Source organism: Garra rufa, chromosome 15, assembly GCF_049309525.1.
Source record: "Garra rufa chromosome 15, GarRuf1.0, whole genome shotgun sequence".
Classification (NCBI taxonomy): domain Eukaryota; kingdom Metazoa; phylum Chordata; class Actinopteri; order Cypriniformes; family Cyprinidae; genus Garra; species Garra rufa.
In genome coordinates, this window is record NC_133375.1 from 23,904,144 (window position 1) to 23,921,888 (window position 17,745).

Consider the following 17,745-nt stretch of genomic DNA (forward strand, 5'->3'; position numbering starts at 1 on the left):
ATCTTTTTTAACAGACTTTTCTCTAAATAAATATAAGCCAGCTTGTTATTCTGTTCAGTGTTGAAGTAGGCCGCCTCAGGAATATTGTTTTCAGCATAAACATGTTTTTAATGTTTAACTTCTGAATACGAAAATATTTCCTTATGGAAGAGTAATAAGACGCCATCAGTAAATTGTTTTATAGGAATCTTCAGAACGGTATATCAAAAAGAGATCTGGTCACACTTCATACTGAAGCATATTTGAATGCTGGTTGTTTAGTTGTGTATTTGAGTACTTCCGCTTTGTTTGTTGCAGGTAACAACTGTCTGTAAGAGTTGAACTTGGGCCAGAATACATGTCACATGTTGTGGTTTACAGTAAGATCTAGATCTCTTCCCAAAACAACTGAAACAGTAATACTGGCTCATAGATTTCCCTTTGTATCCTCTAGCCAGAGTAAAAACTAGAAATTAAATCATCTAAAACCTGCAAATCACTCACTGACAAAACTGTCATTCCTTTTTATATCACCATGCAGATCTAAAAATTCTTTAGGAGTTGCTGATAAAGGCCCCAAAGTAAAACAAAAGTCAACAAGTTATATATAACAAATGTTCTTAGTTTATTAAAGAATTACAGAGGCAAAATTCAAGTCTGACAAAGCATTTTAGTTAGATTCTGTGGTTTACTGAATAAATACTGAGGATTTGTGATTGTCAGGAAGTGATGCCATTCTTGGCTGACACGAAGTTCCCGGTGGCGAAACATATTTCTTGCGATCCGGGAGAAAACGTGTCATTCCAGAGCAACATCAGAACTCATATTGGCACATTCACTCATTGCAGATATATTCAAATACATTTCAAGTAGCATACAATATCATAACTCCTGCATTCTCCCAACATACAATCAAGCTCCTGCAAGAAAGGAAGGGCACAGAATCCATAGCCAGCTGTCAGTCAACCATACAGCTGCATTATGGGTTCCGTTACCATCCAAACTGCTGTGGCCATTTTCATTTTCACCAATACTCCATGAACAAGCACATCCGGCAACAAACTGAAAATGATTTTCATACTGAAATTACATTTAGCAAGTGTACTTTTATTAAATAGGGAAAGAGAAACAACATTCAAACAGCTTTTTACCACAAACAAGTTTGGCGCCTCTGCAATAGAATCAAACTTGTTTATTTATCTGGCTTCATCTGTAGACTTGTGTCTTGAAAAACCTGTTCCCTATCAGAAGAAGAGTGGGCAGAAAGAGGGAGGGGGAGAGAGAGAAGGAGAAGGGGGGTTATGAAAGGTAAATGAAGACAAAATGACAAGAGAGGTTAAACAGGACACAAAATTGACTACAGAAAGTTACATGAAGTAAAATGAAAGGAGGAACTAGCCTGAAATATGAAGCTCAGTTTTAGAAACAACAGCCTTGATGGCACATAGTAAATATTTTAGTATAGACTAGCTGATCACTTCTCTGTCTTTCCCTTTTTTCTTTTGGTCAAGATTTCCTTATATTTGTCAAACACATTGAGGAAATATCAGCAGAATGAGACAAGATTAACAAAATGAGACAAATGCACAGTGTATCAATGGACATTTCCAACATTTTTTCATTTCAGTGCGATCTGCTTGCAAAAGAGAAGAGAAGTTAACAAATGAAAGAAACAAGCGGAGCAAAGGTGAAGAGAAATGAAAGAAAACTACTTGCCACTGATAAACGACAAGAGAGGAGTCACACTACACAGGACAGATAAAAGCAGACAGGTACGAAAGAGATGAGACGAATAATTCTACGTTACCTGCTCCTGTCATCGCTCCTGTGTCTTCCGCACTCTCTCCCTCTCTCTGCTCCCTGGCTTGTGTGAGTTTGTCAGAGCGTTCGCGTATTTATGCCTACCGACTTCCTCCTCAGAAATCTGAGGAACATTTTCACTTTCACTTCTTCACTAGACTGCCCACAACCTCCCCCTCCAAACATCTCAATGTCTTTCCCTTCTCTTTTCTCTTCTTATAATTCCTGTCATCTCTTGCTTTTAATTTATATTTCTGTATGTTAGATCAAAAAGTGCTTCAGCTACAATGGTTGATTCACTCATTTGATTGTAGGTGCAGTGTAATACTGTTTTTCATGTGTTTATTTGAAAATATAGATACATATGAGAATTATATAGGCTTATACTTCAAATATTTTTTTATATTGTTTTCTTAGACTGCAGGAAAGACAATATTGAGGCACACATTAATATACACCTGTCAGTCATTTCATTTTTGCTGTGTATAAAAGCATTAAGAGATCTGGGCCCAGCTGGGCTGAGCTCACTAACAGGCCAATATCATATTTCATTTATGAGGAGCCACCTGGAGCTCCCAGCCCAACCTGTCCAGGTGCGGGTCCATTAGTAAATGTGTGAACGCTTGCTTGGAAAGTCCGGTAGTTTTGGAGGTGAAGGCTGGTTCCCTTGAGACACGCTTGCAAAATGAGGAATAACGTACCAATGTCAGTGTTGAGCAGTCATCTACCCACAGATTCAGGATTTGAAAACCAATTTATGATAAAAAAAAAAAAATAAAAAAAAAAATATGAGTGCGAGTGAAATATATTGTAATTTTTATAAAGCTACACACATGCACCTAACTTGAACCGTCAGTTCTCTTTTTGTAGCAAACTTGACAGAAATCCCATTAAAATACAACACTTCCTGTTTCACACAGATGCATTGCACTGGACTGGATCATTCGGTTTTCTTCTTTGGACAGACAATTTTGACTGTTGCTTATAATGCATATGCAGGTATGTTTGTATTTTATTAATCAAGACAGGACAAATATGTGTGGCAAAAAATGTATATTTTCCAACAAAAGTCAAATGACATTTTTTGACATGTAAGGCATCTGATACAAACAGCAGACGGCACATGCGTTCTCCGCAACCACACAAATGCACACATTCACGCAAATTGGCATATGCTCGCAGACAGTCACACACGGTTTCTCTCCTCGCTGAGAGGAAAGGCGGCTGGGAAGACGAGAAAGAGGAAGCTGAGGTTCTCAGTGTGTTTGGGTGCCTGTATATGCAAAAGCACGCGTGGAAGTCCATTAATGGAGGTTATGTGCGTTTGGCTGTCCATATACTGGCATCTGTAGTGTCTTCTTTAAAACAGGCGCTTCTCATAGCTGAAAGAACAAAATAAAAGGTCAGTTAATTTCTTAATTTAGGTTAAAAACATTATTTCATTCAAAAGTGTGGTTTCAGAAAGATTTTACATTTTCTTTTTGAAAAAAAAAAAGATCTCATGTTTACAAAGGCTGCATTCATTTGATTAATTAAATATTAGAATTTAAAATAAATATTTTCTATGTTAATAAAATATCATTTATTCCTGTGACAGCATGGCTAAATTTCCAGCAGCCATTACTCAAGTCTTCAGTGTCACATGATCCTTCAGAAATCATTCTAATATGCTGATTTGGTGTTGAAAACAGTTCTGCTTCATATTTTTGTGGAAACCTTGATACACTATTATTTTTAGATTCATTCAAAATAACATCATTTATATGAAACAGGAATCTTTTGTAACATAAAATGTAATTTTTTTTATCTTACTGACCCCAAACTTTTGATCAGTAGTGTTCAATATTTTTTGACTAAGTGTATGAATGTTCAACTACCTGTGTAGGCTGTGTACTCCACCCTCCATCTGAGCTGACATTGTCCTCTTTTCAAACCTTAGTTCACCAGAATACATCATTGCCCTGTAATAGATGGAGAAGGAAAGAGGAAAGGGGGAAAGGAAAATGTCAAACTGTCTCTCATTAATGTCAAACATATGAGTATTTGGGTTTGTGTCTGTTTTAGCAGTGCTTTATTGGCTTAAAGTTGTAGTTTATAATTTTATTGCCACTAAAGGAATCAAACAGAATTGCAAAAATAAGAAAAAAAAATAGTGGCACACTGCACAATGGAATGCATTTAATTGCAGGTATGTGAGTAATTAGTGCGATTGCGCGTACCTCAGCTGCGTGAGGCTCTTTGCACCGATGTCTTGGCAGGAATGCTGTATGCCAACGAGGAGATATGGAACAAACTTATGGATGGAGCCTTTATCCTGAACAGCCCCTGAAACTCCCTGAGCTACTTTAATCTTATCACTCTCACTGAAAAAGAGACAGAGAGAGAGGAAAGTTAGGTTGAGAGAGTGAACATGGTTTAAATTTATATTCTGTAGAACTTGCTTTCTCACTCAAAAAGCTTTTTTGTTATTAGCTTTTATTAATGTTTCATATTCTCACTGAACTACTACTCCATAAATACAGTTGAAGTCAAAAGTTTACATACACCTTTTCTGCAAAATGTTAATTATTTTACCAAAGTTGGAGGGATCATACAAAATCCATGTTTTTTTAAATTTATTACTGACCTGAATAAGATTTCACATAAAAGACATTTACATATAGTCTACAAGAGAAAATAATAGTTGAATCAAAAGTTTACATCCACAGCTGTTTTTTTGTTGATGAATGATAGTTGTGCATGAGTCCTTTGCTTGTCCTGAACAGTTAAACTGCTCGCTGTTCTTCAGACAGTCCTTCAGATCCCACATATTCTTTGGTTTTTGACATTGTGTATTTGAACCTTTTCCAACAATGACTGTAGGATTCTGAGATCCATCTTTTCACACTGAGGACAACTAAGGAACTCATATACAACTATTACAGAAGGTTCAAACGCTCAGTGATGCTCCAGAAGGACAAACAATGCATTAAGAGCCAGTGGTGTAAACTTTTGAACAGAATGAAGGTGTACATTTTTCTTATTTTGCCTAAATATTATATAGACTCATTTAGTACTTACCTTCAGAATCTATAGAAGATAATTACATGTTTCCCAGAAGACAAAATACATTAAATTTACCCTGATCAAATACACCAACATGCTGAAAAAATAAAAAAATTGTGGGACCTGAAGGATTTTTCTGAAGAACAATGGGCAGTTTAACTGTTCAGGACAAACAACCATCACTAAACAAAAAAAAAAACAACAACAACAAAAAAAAAAAAACAGCTGTGGATGATTCAGGTAAAAACACAGTATTAAGAATCAAGTGTGTGTAAACTTTTGAACAGGGTCATTTTTATAAATTTAATTATTTTCTCTTGCGGAATATATGTAAATGTGGTTTATGTGAGATATCTTCAGGTCAGTACTAAAAAAACAAATATATATATATATATATATATATACACACATATATATACACATATATATACACACACACACACACACATTTTGTATGATCCTTCTTATTTTTCTAAAATATTTAACATTTTGCAGATTCTGCAAGGCGTATGTAAACTTTTGACTTCAACTGTATACCTAACTATCATCAAGCATTAGTCTATATAAGCAGTTGTGAAATATTTAGCATATAGCAAAGCTGTTTGAAAAAACATGGAAACCTGTAATTAGTGGCTAAACTGTAGCAAGAACTAACAGCAGTAAGAGCACAGTATTGTATTTGACAAAGAATTTATTTGTATGTGACACCTGAAGTATCTGGTCTGTGAGCCCAAGTTCTTGTCCATGGCATCCAGTGAGCCCATCCCTCTGTACTTCTTCAGACGGATCCCATCCGAAAAGAAATATTCACCAGGAGCTTCAGAGGTGGCAGCGAGCAATGACCCCATCATTACTAAGAGACAGAGAAACCAAAAGCATTAGAGAATTTAGCTTCAGTTATGACTTTAGTCTATATCTTGTCAATCTATCCACCTTAATTTTCCTGTAAGAGTGAGCCCGGCCATTTGTAAATATTATGGGTCTGGCTTCCGGTCTCATCCGCAACCAGCTATTATTTATCTGTACAAAACAGCTCACTTTGCTGCTTGATATTGCAAATTGGTGTGTCTTACCATATTATTTTAATGCATTATCTTAATTATGAACACAATGGTTTGTAGTGCAAACAGTTTTACCGTTTACTGCACTTTGTAATTCTTGTAATTTCCCTATAGTGGCTAATGAAACAGAGGTCTTGCGCATAGGCGAAGAATAAGGTGGATATCTAACCCATATCTCACCTGTAGATGCTCCCAGTGCAAGTGCTTTAGCAATGTGACCAACGGTCTGAATTCCCCCATCAGCGATGACAGGGACTCCAAACCGCCGAGCATATTCTGATACCTTATACACAGCTGTTGCCTGTGGCCTCCCGCACGCTAGCACTGAGAGAACAAAAAGAAATAGAGACTCTTACTTACAAATCACTATTAACTTGCATATTCTACAAATGTTAATTATGTAGATGAGGTCAATCATATGCATTGATGAACAAATACTCTTCAGTTGTTGTTCATACTAAAATAGACGTCCATACTTTCTCTCACACACACACACACACACACACACACACACACACACACACACACACACACACACACACACACAGAGAGATAGACATGTGGACACATGAATACTCATGCAGTCATGTGACATCAGTCAGTGACAATCAACCAATCAGTAAACGTAACAGACAGTTTTACATGTCAATTCAAAATGAGGCCAAACCAAAATAAATTGAAATCTCAATCATAGCATTTCTTTGAACTTCAAGGTTCAAAGACAAAAAGTTAGCATTATATGAAATTGGTGGATTTATGAAAGTGGAATTTTAGATGTGAGATTTTCTATACATGGTGAGGTAACATGAGAGGAGAAATAGAGGAGCCCATCAGCAAACCCTCTGCAAGTCTTGACAAACAAGGACAACTGAGAAAGTTTCTAAATGATATGAGTCATTGTCTAAATTCACCTGAATCTTGTTCCACTGTCTGTTTGTGCTCTTTCGCAAGACCATCACAATAAAAATCCGACTTATTATCATTTCCAAATGTTGACAGAGTGGGATCCAAAAGTCTGAGACTACTAGTACAAATGATACCATTTTATTTATTTATATATTATATTATTAGCATAACAAGTGATAAGCTCCATGCAAGAAGTCCATGGAAATCCATGCTGACTGAAGCCCTGCAGCCATAGGAGTTTTTGATATTTTCATTGTTTTATTTAGAACAAAGAATGAGAACAGACAAGAAATGAAGAGAGGCCAGCAGCACTGGGAAATGACAAGTGTCAGCTTTTTACCCACAACCCCCTTGTGCAATCTCTAAAGTCACACCATCTACACACTGCATACTGTAAAATGAAAAAATGGTGTGACTGAAATTAACACAAACTAAACTGAACTGTAAAATGAAGACCTTCTGCCGTGAGACCGACGATTGTGAAACCCTCAGATATTTGTGCTTCGTTAACAAGTGCACTTCATGCGTTCCAGTGCTCTTACAGCAGCTCTGAAACCTATTTGGACACTTAAGCCACATTTCTAGCATTTTCATTGTACAGATTACATATTTAAAGCAAATGACATATGGAAACAAACAACGCTAGAGCTTTTTTAAGAACTAAATTCACTTTCCTGTGTCAAATTGGCAATGACTTTTAATCAGCAACTCCAAAAGTGATTTTAAGGGGGTTGAATGAAGTCGTTTCCCCTCAAGTTCATCCCATTAATTAAGAAGATACATTAATGTTTGAAGGAAGTGACCAAAAGTGACCCTGGACCACAAAACCAGTCATAAGGGTCAAAATAAAAAATTATTAAGATTTATACATTGGAATATATAAGCTTTCCATTGATGAATGGTTTGTTAGGATAGGTCAACATTTGGCCAAGATACAACTATTTGAAAATCTGGAATCTGAGTGTGCAAAAATATATTGAGAAATTCATCTTTAAAGTTGTCCAAATCAAGTTCTTAGCAAATATTATTATTAAATAACAAATTACGTTTTAATAGATTTACAGTAGGAAATTTACAAAATATCTTCATGGATTGATTTTTGGCATAAAATAAAAATCGATCATTTTGACCCATACAATATATTGTTGGCTATTGCTATAAATATACCTATGCTACTTACGACTAGTTTTGTGGTCTAGGGCTACAAATGTTCATTAGTGTCAATTAGCAGTTTTGTTTTTGTTTTTTTTACGTCACTTGGTTTTATATTTTATGATGTGATGACATTGTTTAAGTGTGATTTTCGTGTCCAAATACCTTTTCTGGCCACCGCACAAGCTAGTTCACGTATGTTAGTGAGGGATTCTGGGTAACAGACTTAAATCAGAGGAAGTGCCAAACGCAATTACTAACAGGTTAGTCAGACAATGATAAGCATCCAAAACCCCAAAAACCAGCAACTACTTCTAATGATGCAGAGCCATTAACCAGTCAATGCAGCAGGCAGAGTGAGATAGTGAGCCAATGGGATCTGTATGGGGATCAGGGGGAGGGACTTACTGGAGTATCCCGTAACAGTAGTTGGGGTTTTGGGGCTGTGGAGCTTTAAACCAGGAGGAATACTGAGAGGCGCTAGAGAGACACAATTATAGAAAGGGAAATAGAGACTGAGAAAGAGCGCACGGTAGCTCTGTTCTAAAACCTAGTGAGGCACCTCGAGGCCTACATAGGCTGCTTTCTTTCTAAGGAAGTATTGCTATTTTTTATTGGACCTTGTAAGGAATGTATTTGCAATACAGTTTAATGTTAACATGTTGTTAAACTAACAGCATAATACTCTAATACTCATAAATGATGAGTAGAATAAATTACTTGTTTTATTCAGTATGAAGTTAATTTATAATAAAATGTTCACTTGCTTTGTCAGCCATTTTTGATTTTTGTAATATTTGTGAAGGACATATGCAATTTAAAACAACTTTTCAATTTTTATATTATAAAATGTAATTTATTTCTGTGATGGCAAAGCTGAATTTTCAATCTTTAGTGTCACATGATTCTTCAAAGAATTTTCTAATATGCTGGTTCTTATTATTAATTGTGAAAATAGTTGTGCAGAGTATTTTTGTGAAAACCATGATGCATTTTTCAGGATTCACAAAAATGGTAAGTTCAAAGGAACAGCATTTATTTTAAATAGAAATCTTTACTGTCACTTTTGATCAACTGAATGCGTCCTTGCTAAAGTATTAGTTCAAAAAAACCCTACCATTTAAATTAACTGCTTTCTATTCAAATATATTTTTGAATGTAATTTATTCCTGTAATCAAAGCTAAATGTTCAGCATAATTTTATTCTTCAGTGTCACACGATCCATTAGAAATCATTCTAATATGCCAAGTTGTTGTTGAAGAAACATTATTTCCAATTTTTATTTTATTTTAGTACATTTCTTTGATGAATCGAATGATCCATAGATCAGCATTTATCTGATCTATACCATTTAAAAGCTTGAAGTCAGTATAATTTTGAGAAAGAATTATTATGTAGCAAGAATGATTTAAATGAATCAAAAGTGATGATAAAGACATTTATAATGTTACAAAAGATTTACATTTAAAAAAATGCTGTTCTTCTGAACTTTCTATTCATCAAAGAAACCTACAAATTATACTCCGCTGTTTTTAACATAACAATAAATGTTTTTTGAGCAGCAAATCTCATTTGAATGATTTCTGAAGGATCATGTGAGTGGAGTAATGCTAAAAATTCAGTTTTGAAATCACAGGAATAAATTACCTTTTAAAATATATTCAAATAGAAAATAGTTTTTTAAATAGTAAAAATATTTTTAAATTGTAGTTTTTGCTGTACTTTTGCTCAAATAAATGCATTCTTGGGGAGCAAAAGAGACTTTAAAAACATTTAAAAAAATGTACTGTTCAAAAACATTTGACTGGTAGTGTATGTCAGAAGGCAGTATAATTATATAGTCTACCTTCTGGAACAGTCTTTGCTAGGTTTTGGAACAGAGCTGAAAAAAAAGGAAACTGAAGCAAGTAACAAAGACAACTGGTCGGAAGAAAGAAAATATGCCATAGAGAGAGTGAAAGCAAGCACAAAAGAAGCAAAAACTTAGAAAAAAAAAAGTGTAAAAAGATAAAAAAAAAAAAAACTGACAGAATAGAGCAAGGAAGAGCCTCCACTACCATACTCCCATCATTCAGAGCGACAGAGAAAGACATTTGTCACAGAGAACTATACAAATGGACAGACAGACAAACACTTATATAGACATATACATATTATTTCTTAGACAAAAACACAGAATATAAAATAATAGCTACACCACACAAACAAAATATGAAAACTGTTCTCCACAGATTCAAAAACCCCAGAAAAGTGCTGGAAGAGAGGAAACAGTACAGTGCAGATTGTCTGCCAATCAATCCGCACAATTAACGGGAAGACCAAAACTGCAGGGATGTTTGGGAAATGACAGATAATTTAGTCTGCTCTAACCATGTCAAAACAGGACCAGAGGAGGCACTGGCCATTAAGTGCTCTCTCTGGAATGACTGGATGTAAAAATGCAGTCTGTGATTGGCTGAGGGGCAGGCAGTCAGGCGTGGGATTGGTGGACTGACCTTCTTGTGTGATGCAGATGGAGCCGCTGCCCATTCCCACTCTCAGAGCATCCACTCCAGCGTCAATCAAATTCTTCGCCTGAGCCGCAGTCACCACTACAAGGGAGAAACAACCCATGTTAACTGTATGTTTGCAAATATTATGTTTAAAAAGTTTGTTTAATACTAACCATTGCCGCCAATGACTTGTACGCTGGGGTATTTCTCTTTTATGTACTTAATCATATTAATTTGAAAAATTGAATTTCCTTGGGATGAGTCCTGAAGTGAGCAGAGAGACAGTATGTAAACAAATAGGACAAAATAATCCATCTTCAATAACTGATTCACTGAAAGACATCAAAGGAGTACACTTCAAGAATGAAAATGTCCTGATAATTTACTCACCCCATGTCATCCAAGATGTCTGTCTTTCGAACAGAAATTAAGGTTTATGAGAAACATTCCAGAATTTTTCCCCACATAGTGGACTTCAATGGTGACCAATGGGTTGAAGGTCCAAATTACAGTTTCAATGCAGCTTCAAAGGGCTCTACAGGATCCCAGCCACAGAATAAGGGTCTTATCTAGCAAAACAATTGGTCATTTTCTAAAAAAGGTAACATTTTTCTTAAATTTTAACCACAATTTCTGTGATGCACGTCTTTACACATTACATAATCACGTTGGGGAAAGTCACATGCGGTTAGTTCCTCATCTGTGTACTTTGATTAAAAAAGGTAGGGTAGTTCGGAAAAAACAACAACTCATTTTCCCCATCCAAATTCAAAATCAACATTGTTTTACCTTTTTTTGTAAAGAGCGTTTGATTTTCTTTGCATGTTCACTTTGTAAACACTTGGTCGGTACGTACACCTACATCACGTATATATTTGTATTTTTCTTCGAAAATGGCATCATTTGGCTAGATAAGACCCTTATTCCTCAGCTGGGATCATGTAGAGCCCTTTGAAGCTGTACTGAAACTGCAATTTGGACCATCAACCTGCTGGCCACCATTGAAGTCCACTATAAGAAGAAAAATCCTGGAATGTTTACCTCGAAAACCTTAACCTCTTTTCGACTGAAGAAAGAAAGACATGAACATCTTGGATGACATGGGGGGTGAGTAAATTATCAGGAAATTTTCATTCTAAATGTGAAGAACTTCTTTAAGACCAAAACAGGCCTCACCAGGACAACAACGTCGACACCTGCCTGCACCAGCAGGTCGAGTCTGTATTTGTCATCATTGTGTGTTCCGATGGCAGCGCCACAAAGCAGCTGTTTACGAGAATCCTTTGAGGCCAAAGGGAAATCTCTGTTCTTCTTCAAATCTGTCCGAGCGATGATAGCAACCAAACAGCCCTCCTCATTTACTATAGGAAGCTTACCTATGGAAAACAAACATTGTGTCAGAATTATCCTGTTAGATGATGATCTGTTCTGACATATTCAGTTAAGGTTTTATAAGACCTTCAATATGAAGTTTTTTTCTTTTTGGAGAGAATCAACATTTTTACTTATTCATTGGCTGTTTTATACCATGTCAGCAGCTACAGTTGAGGTCAATGAATAAGATATTTTACATAAAATGTTTACATACAGTCCACAAGAAATAATAATAGTTGAATTTATAAAAAATTACCCCACTCAAAAATGTACATACGCTTGGTTCTAAATACTGTTATTTAAACCCTTTCCAACAATGACTATGATTTTGAGATATGTGACCCTGGACCACAAAACCAGTCTTAAGTCGCTGGGGTATATTTGTAGCAATAGCCAAAAATACATTGCATGGGTCAAAATTTTTGATTTTTCTTTTATGCCAAAAATCATTAGGAAATTAAGTAAAGATCATGTTCCATGAAGATTTTTTGTAAAATTCCTACTGTAAATATATCAAAATGTAATTTTTGATTTGTAAAATGCATTGTTAAGAACCTAATTTGGACAACTTTAAAGGTGATTTTCTCAGCATTTTGATTTTTTTGCACCCTCAGATTCCTTATTTTCATATAGATGCATCTCGGTCAAATATTGTTCAATCCTAACAAACTATGCATCAATAGAAAACTTATTTATTGAGCTTTCATATGATGTATAAATCTCTGTTTTGTAAAATTTTACCTTATGACTGGTTTTGTGGTCCAGGGTCACATATATCTTTTCACAATGTGAACAACTGAGGGACTCACAGACAATTATTACAGAAGGTTCAAGCACTCACTGATGCTCCAGAAGGAAAAACTACGCATTAAGAGCCAGGGGTGTAAACTTTTGAATAAAAATGTGTACATTTTTCTTATTTTGCCTAAATATCATTTTTTTTTTTTTTTATTTAGTGCTGCCCTTCAGAAGCTACAGAAAATACTTACAACAAGGGACTCATGAACAACTATCACAAAACAAAAAAACACAGTTGTGGATCATTTAGATAACACAGTATTAAGAATCAAGTGTATGTAATTTTTTTTTAAAAAGTACAAGATGCAAGATTACCATCTTGCAATTATTTTGTGGAATGCCACTGTTGCGAGGTGGTGCACCAAACACTGCTATATAGGTTAATGAATTATTAACATTCATATAAATCTTTTATTTGGTTCAAGGATTAATTAAAAACTTTCCTTAACCATAAGAATGTGAAAGAGAGAGAGAAAAAAAAAAGAAGAGTTAAGAGCTCTCATAAACTGACTTAAAGTCGACCCCACCCTTCTTGCTCCTCTGGAGGATTTCATTGGCCTCTTTCAGTGTCACTCCTGCTGGAGCTACAACCAGGTCCTCCCTTTTAGTCATTACCTGAGAGAGAAAGATAAAGTGAGCTGAGCTCAGTAAAAACTAATTAACCCTTGTCCTAAGTGTTAAGCCCCACCCACCTCACTGAGGGGCAGGTCATGCTCCGACTCTTTAAGGAAGTCGATATCTCGAGATGAAATGATGCCGACCAGACGTCCACCCATCTGTCCGTTGTCAGTGATCGGAATCCCACAGAATCCATGCCGAGCTTTGGCCTGAAATACGTCTCTTACCCGCTCGTTAGGACTCATCACCACTGGATCCGTAATGAAACCTTGTTCGTACCTCTAAATGATCAAAAGCGGAGGGAAAGGGAGGAAGAAAAGTCGAGCGATGTTCTATTAGGAATTTCTATTTGGGAGTCATCTCAATACATATGACTAAATACAGAACAAGGTGTGGATTTCTAATTCACAAGGACTCTGTTGCAACTACAGGGTAGGGGTCGGAAGAAAAATATATATTATGAATGAGAAAAGAAAGCTTGTACATAAAAAGGCAAGAGTCAAAGACAGAGACGTGAAGAGACTCACCTTGACCTTGCGAACTTCATTAGCCTGGAACTCTGGAGTGCAGTTATGATGAATGAAGCCAATGCCACCAGTCAGCTGTGATAACATATTAGACTTTATAACAAAATGCTACATGCATAAATGTTCAATCTTTGTTAATTTACACTGCTGGGATCAGTAAGTTTAAAAAAAAAAATTCTGTTATGCTCATCAAGGCTCCATTTACTTCATCAAAAATACAGAAAAACAGCAATATTGTGAAATATTATTAGTTTAAAATAATAGTTTTCTATTTCAACATATTTTAGATATAATTTATTCCTGTGATGCAAAGCTGAGTTTTCATCAGCCTTTACTCCAGTCTTGAGTGTCACATTATACTTCAGAAATCATTCTAATATGATGATTTATTATCAATGTTGAAAACAGTTCTTTGATAAATAAAACATTAAAAAGAACAGTGTTTATACAAAATATTACAGTCTTTGCTAATCACTTTATATCAATTAAACACATCATTGGTATAGAAAAGTATTAATTTCTTAAAATAAAGAAAGAATGAATAAATATTCACTGACCACAAACTTTTAAATGGTAGTTACTGTTTTTACAAAAGATTTCTTTTTAAATAAATGACGTTCTATTTTTTACCTTTTATTTATTAAAGAACCATGAAAAAAGTATCACAGGTTCCAACAAAATATTAAGCAGCACAACTGTTTCCAACATTGATAATAAATCAGCATATTAGAATGATTTCTAAAGGATCATGTGACACTGATGCTAAAAAGTCAGCTTAGCATCACAGAAATAAATTACATTTTAGAATATTTTCACATAAAAAAAACAGTTATTTTACATGGAAATAATATTTCACAATATTACTGTTTTTCTAGATTTTTGATCAAATGAATGCAGCCTTGATGAGCATAAGAAATTTCTTTAAAAAAAAACCATTAAAAATCTTACTGATCTTAAACTTTTGAATGGCAGTGAAGGTTTAAAGACTCTGTGAGACCAAGATGAAATGTTCAATTCAAGTTGCATGTAGTTTTGGAGAGAAGACAGGGGATTCTCAAAAAAAAAAACCTCCACTTACCTGGAAGAGGAATTTTTTTTTTTTTAAGATTTACAATTGTTATTTTGTCAACTTTTAGCAGTATATTTGCAAAGATGGTCTTAAAGCTAATGGAAGCAGATTTTAAATGACAAAAACTTCTCTTGATTCAGGGGGATTTTAATAATTCCATTGATATCAACATTTGTAGCAGCATGATTGCAAATAAACATTTATTTTGCAATATTATGCAAACACACTGACATTTGTGCTTATTCAAATGTCTATAACAGTAATAGCACTTTCTGTTGTGGAATGTTATGTCATTCATTCTCTTACCGCCATGGCAATGGCCATGCCAGATTCTGTTACTGTATCCATGGGTGATGAGACCAGTGGAGTTTTCATTGTGATTTGTTTGGTCAACGCTGATGTCAGGTCCTACAGAGACAGTCAATCAAATTAAACCACTCCATCTAGCAGCAGAATGTAAAAAGTTGACTACTGTTCAAAAGTAGAGAGTAGAATAGAATGTTTCACTTACCACCTGGTCAGCTGTGAAGTCAATGTATCCTGGCAGAATCAGGAAATCACTAAAATAGAATGAAGAAAAGTGAGCAACAATGTAAATGAGAGAGATTAATTACTTTACAGCTGCTGCAAGTGATTTTTGAACACATCACTACTCCTTGACATTGACAGCATGTTTCCGCCACTAAATAAAAAACAAAAAAAAGCTTTTTGCAATTGTTAGATATGAACTCGCAACTGCAATTTTATGAAAACTCACAATTTTAATGAAATAAAGTCAGAACTGGGAGATAACTGACTTTTTCTCACAAACTCACAATTCTGCCTTTATCTTAGAATTGTGAGATACAAACTTGCAACTGCGAGTTACAAAGTCAAACTTGGCAAGATATAAACTCACAATTTCAAGAAATAAAGTCAGAATTGGGAGATAACTCTCAAATCGGACTTTTTCTCTCAGATTGCAAGTTTATATCTCGCATATCTCGTAATAGTGAATTTATATCAGTTCTGAGGAAGTTTTGACTTCACAGGTTAACTCGCAATCCTGAGAAAAAGTCAGAATTGTGAGTTTTTTGTATCACACAATTCTTAGGAAAAAAAGTCTGAATCTGCGGGATGTAAACTTGCAATTACCTTTAAAAAAAATGTTTATTTAGTTCCTAAAATGGGCTTCCATACTTGACAGATGTAACTACAAAAAATGTGTATGTGAATATATATATATATATATATATTTATTTTTTGCCATCCTGCAGAAATCACTTTTATGAATTCCACGGAATCAATAACGATTCAGTGAGTTGATGTGGGTACTGCTTTGACCGATTCAGTCCAATTTGCCAACACTTTTACCTCTCTTATCTTATACACACTGACATATACATACACACGACGTTGATTAAGTTCCAAAAACAGACACTATATCTATTATGTCATTTATCATGTTTATGAGTTTCATGCAACGCCCAGTTTGAGATAAACCCGAGTACGTCAATGCTTTAACCAAATGTCCAATGTAAACAGTCCATAGTGAGCAACTCTTGTGGTAGATAGTAAACAGAAAGAAGTTTCTAGAAAAAAAAAACTCGCACCTGCCACGGATAGGCTTTCACTCGGTAACATTACATGCTTTACATGGCACCAGGGAATTTGTAACGAGAAAACAACCACAACATACCTCACAAAGCTCAACCTATTTATAGCACATTTGGAGAGACTAGCGTGGGAGACAGCGATTAGTTTTAGTACAAGAAAAGCTGTTTGGGTTGTCAGGTGGATTAAGAATAGACTGTGGTAACTCTACTTCTCTCTACTCTTTATAATGGAATGGCAGAAGATGATGAATCACCCACAGTTCAGCAGTCATTCTAAGATGTCCTTCCGACCTGATTTAACCTTGTGAACCCACATGGCATGACACTGGCATAGTTATCTGTCTATGCGGTACTGACCCACGTGAAATTGCATAATAGATGAAAAACAGTGTACTGTCACACATACCAATACTGCATGTCAACCCACACAAATGCGGACCAACAACGACACCTAACGTTACATGCTGTTTAGCTCATGTTAGCGGTTTTAAACGAAGCTGCACATCTGCATTGCTGACTGGCAAGCCTGTTTGATGTTTAACAAACAGAAGCATATGTAGAATGCAATAGAGGGTTATGAGACACAACTTAAGGTATTTACTTATAGGTAAGGCCGTCTCCGCAATTGAAGAGCTGCTGTCCGGTTAGACCATCGTCAGGCACGTAGCCCGTCTGTCCGCTGATTAAATAGTCCGCCATAGCGCATAAAAAGGGTAAAAGTCAGAAATCTCACAAGAGGAGTGTTATTCGAAACGGAGAGCCGGTGCGCACACAGTCCGGTGAGTGATGTTCTCCTCAGAGCTTCAATCTAACACAGTCTTCACGGAACCTAATGACATTAACCGTCTCAAAAAGCGCAGGTTTCTATTAAAAAAACAGGTCCGAATCAAAGAAGACCCAGGTTTTGGGACCGAAGCTGGCCCGTGGTGCCCACAAGCATCACACGTGTCTGTCTGTAAGACGACCTCGTCTTCCGCAGATATAAATAAGGTATCTTCGTACGTCACTTCCGGACTGCAGCAGGCTGGCGTTTATTCGCTAAAAATGTTTTATTTAATATCCCTCAATATAGCATACTGAGAGTCATCTCTTCGCCCTGGGGTGCAATGGAAAGGGTGGGATGTTTGTTTGTATCGTAGAACTGGCTCGTTCTCGTTATCTCGCGCGCACATGTGTTCAGCACTAGGGGGACGACTTCTTCGATTTAAATTTATCTCGTGCACTCTGCTGCTGACTTTATTTGGCTCGCAAGAACTGACCTGAATATGCAGGCCCGGGAGCGCGCGAGGACACCTAATGCCCTTCTAGTGAGCGCAGCGACCATTTGA

At 35.9% G+C, this 17,745-nt stretch overlaps 1 protein-coding gene across 2 annotated transcripts; it reads right to left on the reverse strand.

The window, feature by feature from the left end:
• Positions 1 to 2,817: 2,817 nt before the first annotated feature.
• impdh2 (IMP (inosine 5'-monophosphate) dehydrogenase 2) lies at positions 2,818 to 17,452 on the reverse strand. 2 transcript variants are annotated; one of them, XM_073819349.1, is made up of 15 exons: positions 17,019 to 17,452; positions 15,334 to 15,382; positions 15,129 to 15,230; positions 13,754 to 13,828; positions 13,301 to 13,507; positions 13,136 to 13,223; positions 11,613 to 11,812; positions 10,610 to 10,700; positions 10,440 to 10,535; positions 8,352 to 8,423; positions 6,066 to 6,209; positions 5,533 to 5,677; positions 3,999 to 4,142; positions 3,657 to 3,740; positions 2,818 to 3,161 (listed from the first exon to the last, which is right to left on the reverse strand). In XM_073819349.1, the coding sequence occupies exons 1-15, from the start codon at positions 17,114 to 17,116 to the stop codon at positions 3,140 to 3,142; spliced, it is 1,617 nt and encodes a 538-aa protein (XP_073675450.1). In that variant the 5' UTR covers positions 17,117 to 17,452; the 3' UTR covers positions 2,818 to 3,139. The 2 variants fall into 2 exon arrangements, with proteins under 2 accessions (XP_073675450.1, XP_073675451.1); XM_073819350.1 differs by lacking the exon at positions 8,352 to 8,423 and having other exon boundaries at positions 17,019 to 17,407.
• Between the last annotated feature and the right edge of the window lie 293 nt (positions 17,453 to 17,745).

Bases quoted from the DNA above. Each gene is read 5' to 3' on its own strand.
- impdh2 (XM_073819349.1), bottom strand. From the start codon at position 17,116: ATGGCGGACTATTTAATCAGCGGACAGACGGGCTACGTGCCTGACGAT. The intron at 3,741-3,998 runs GTACGCGCAATC...CATCTATTACAG, and splicing joins AAGAGCCTCACGCAGCTGAG to GGCAATGATGTATTCTGGTG. The intron at 3,162-3,656 runs GTAGTTGAACAT...TTGTTCTTTCAG, and splicing joins GGAGTACACAGCCTACACAG to CTATGAGAAGCGCCTGTTTT.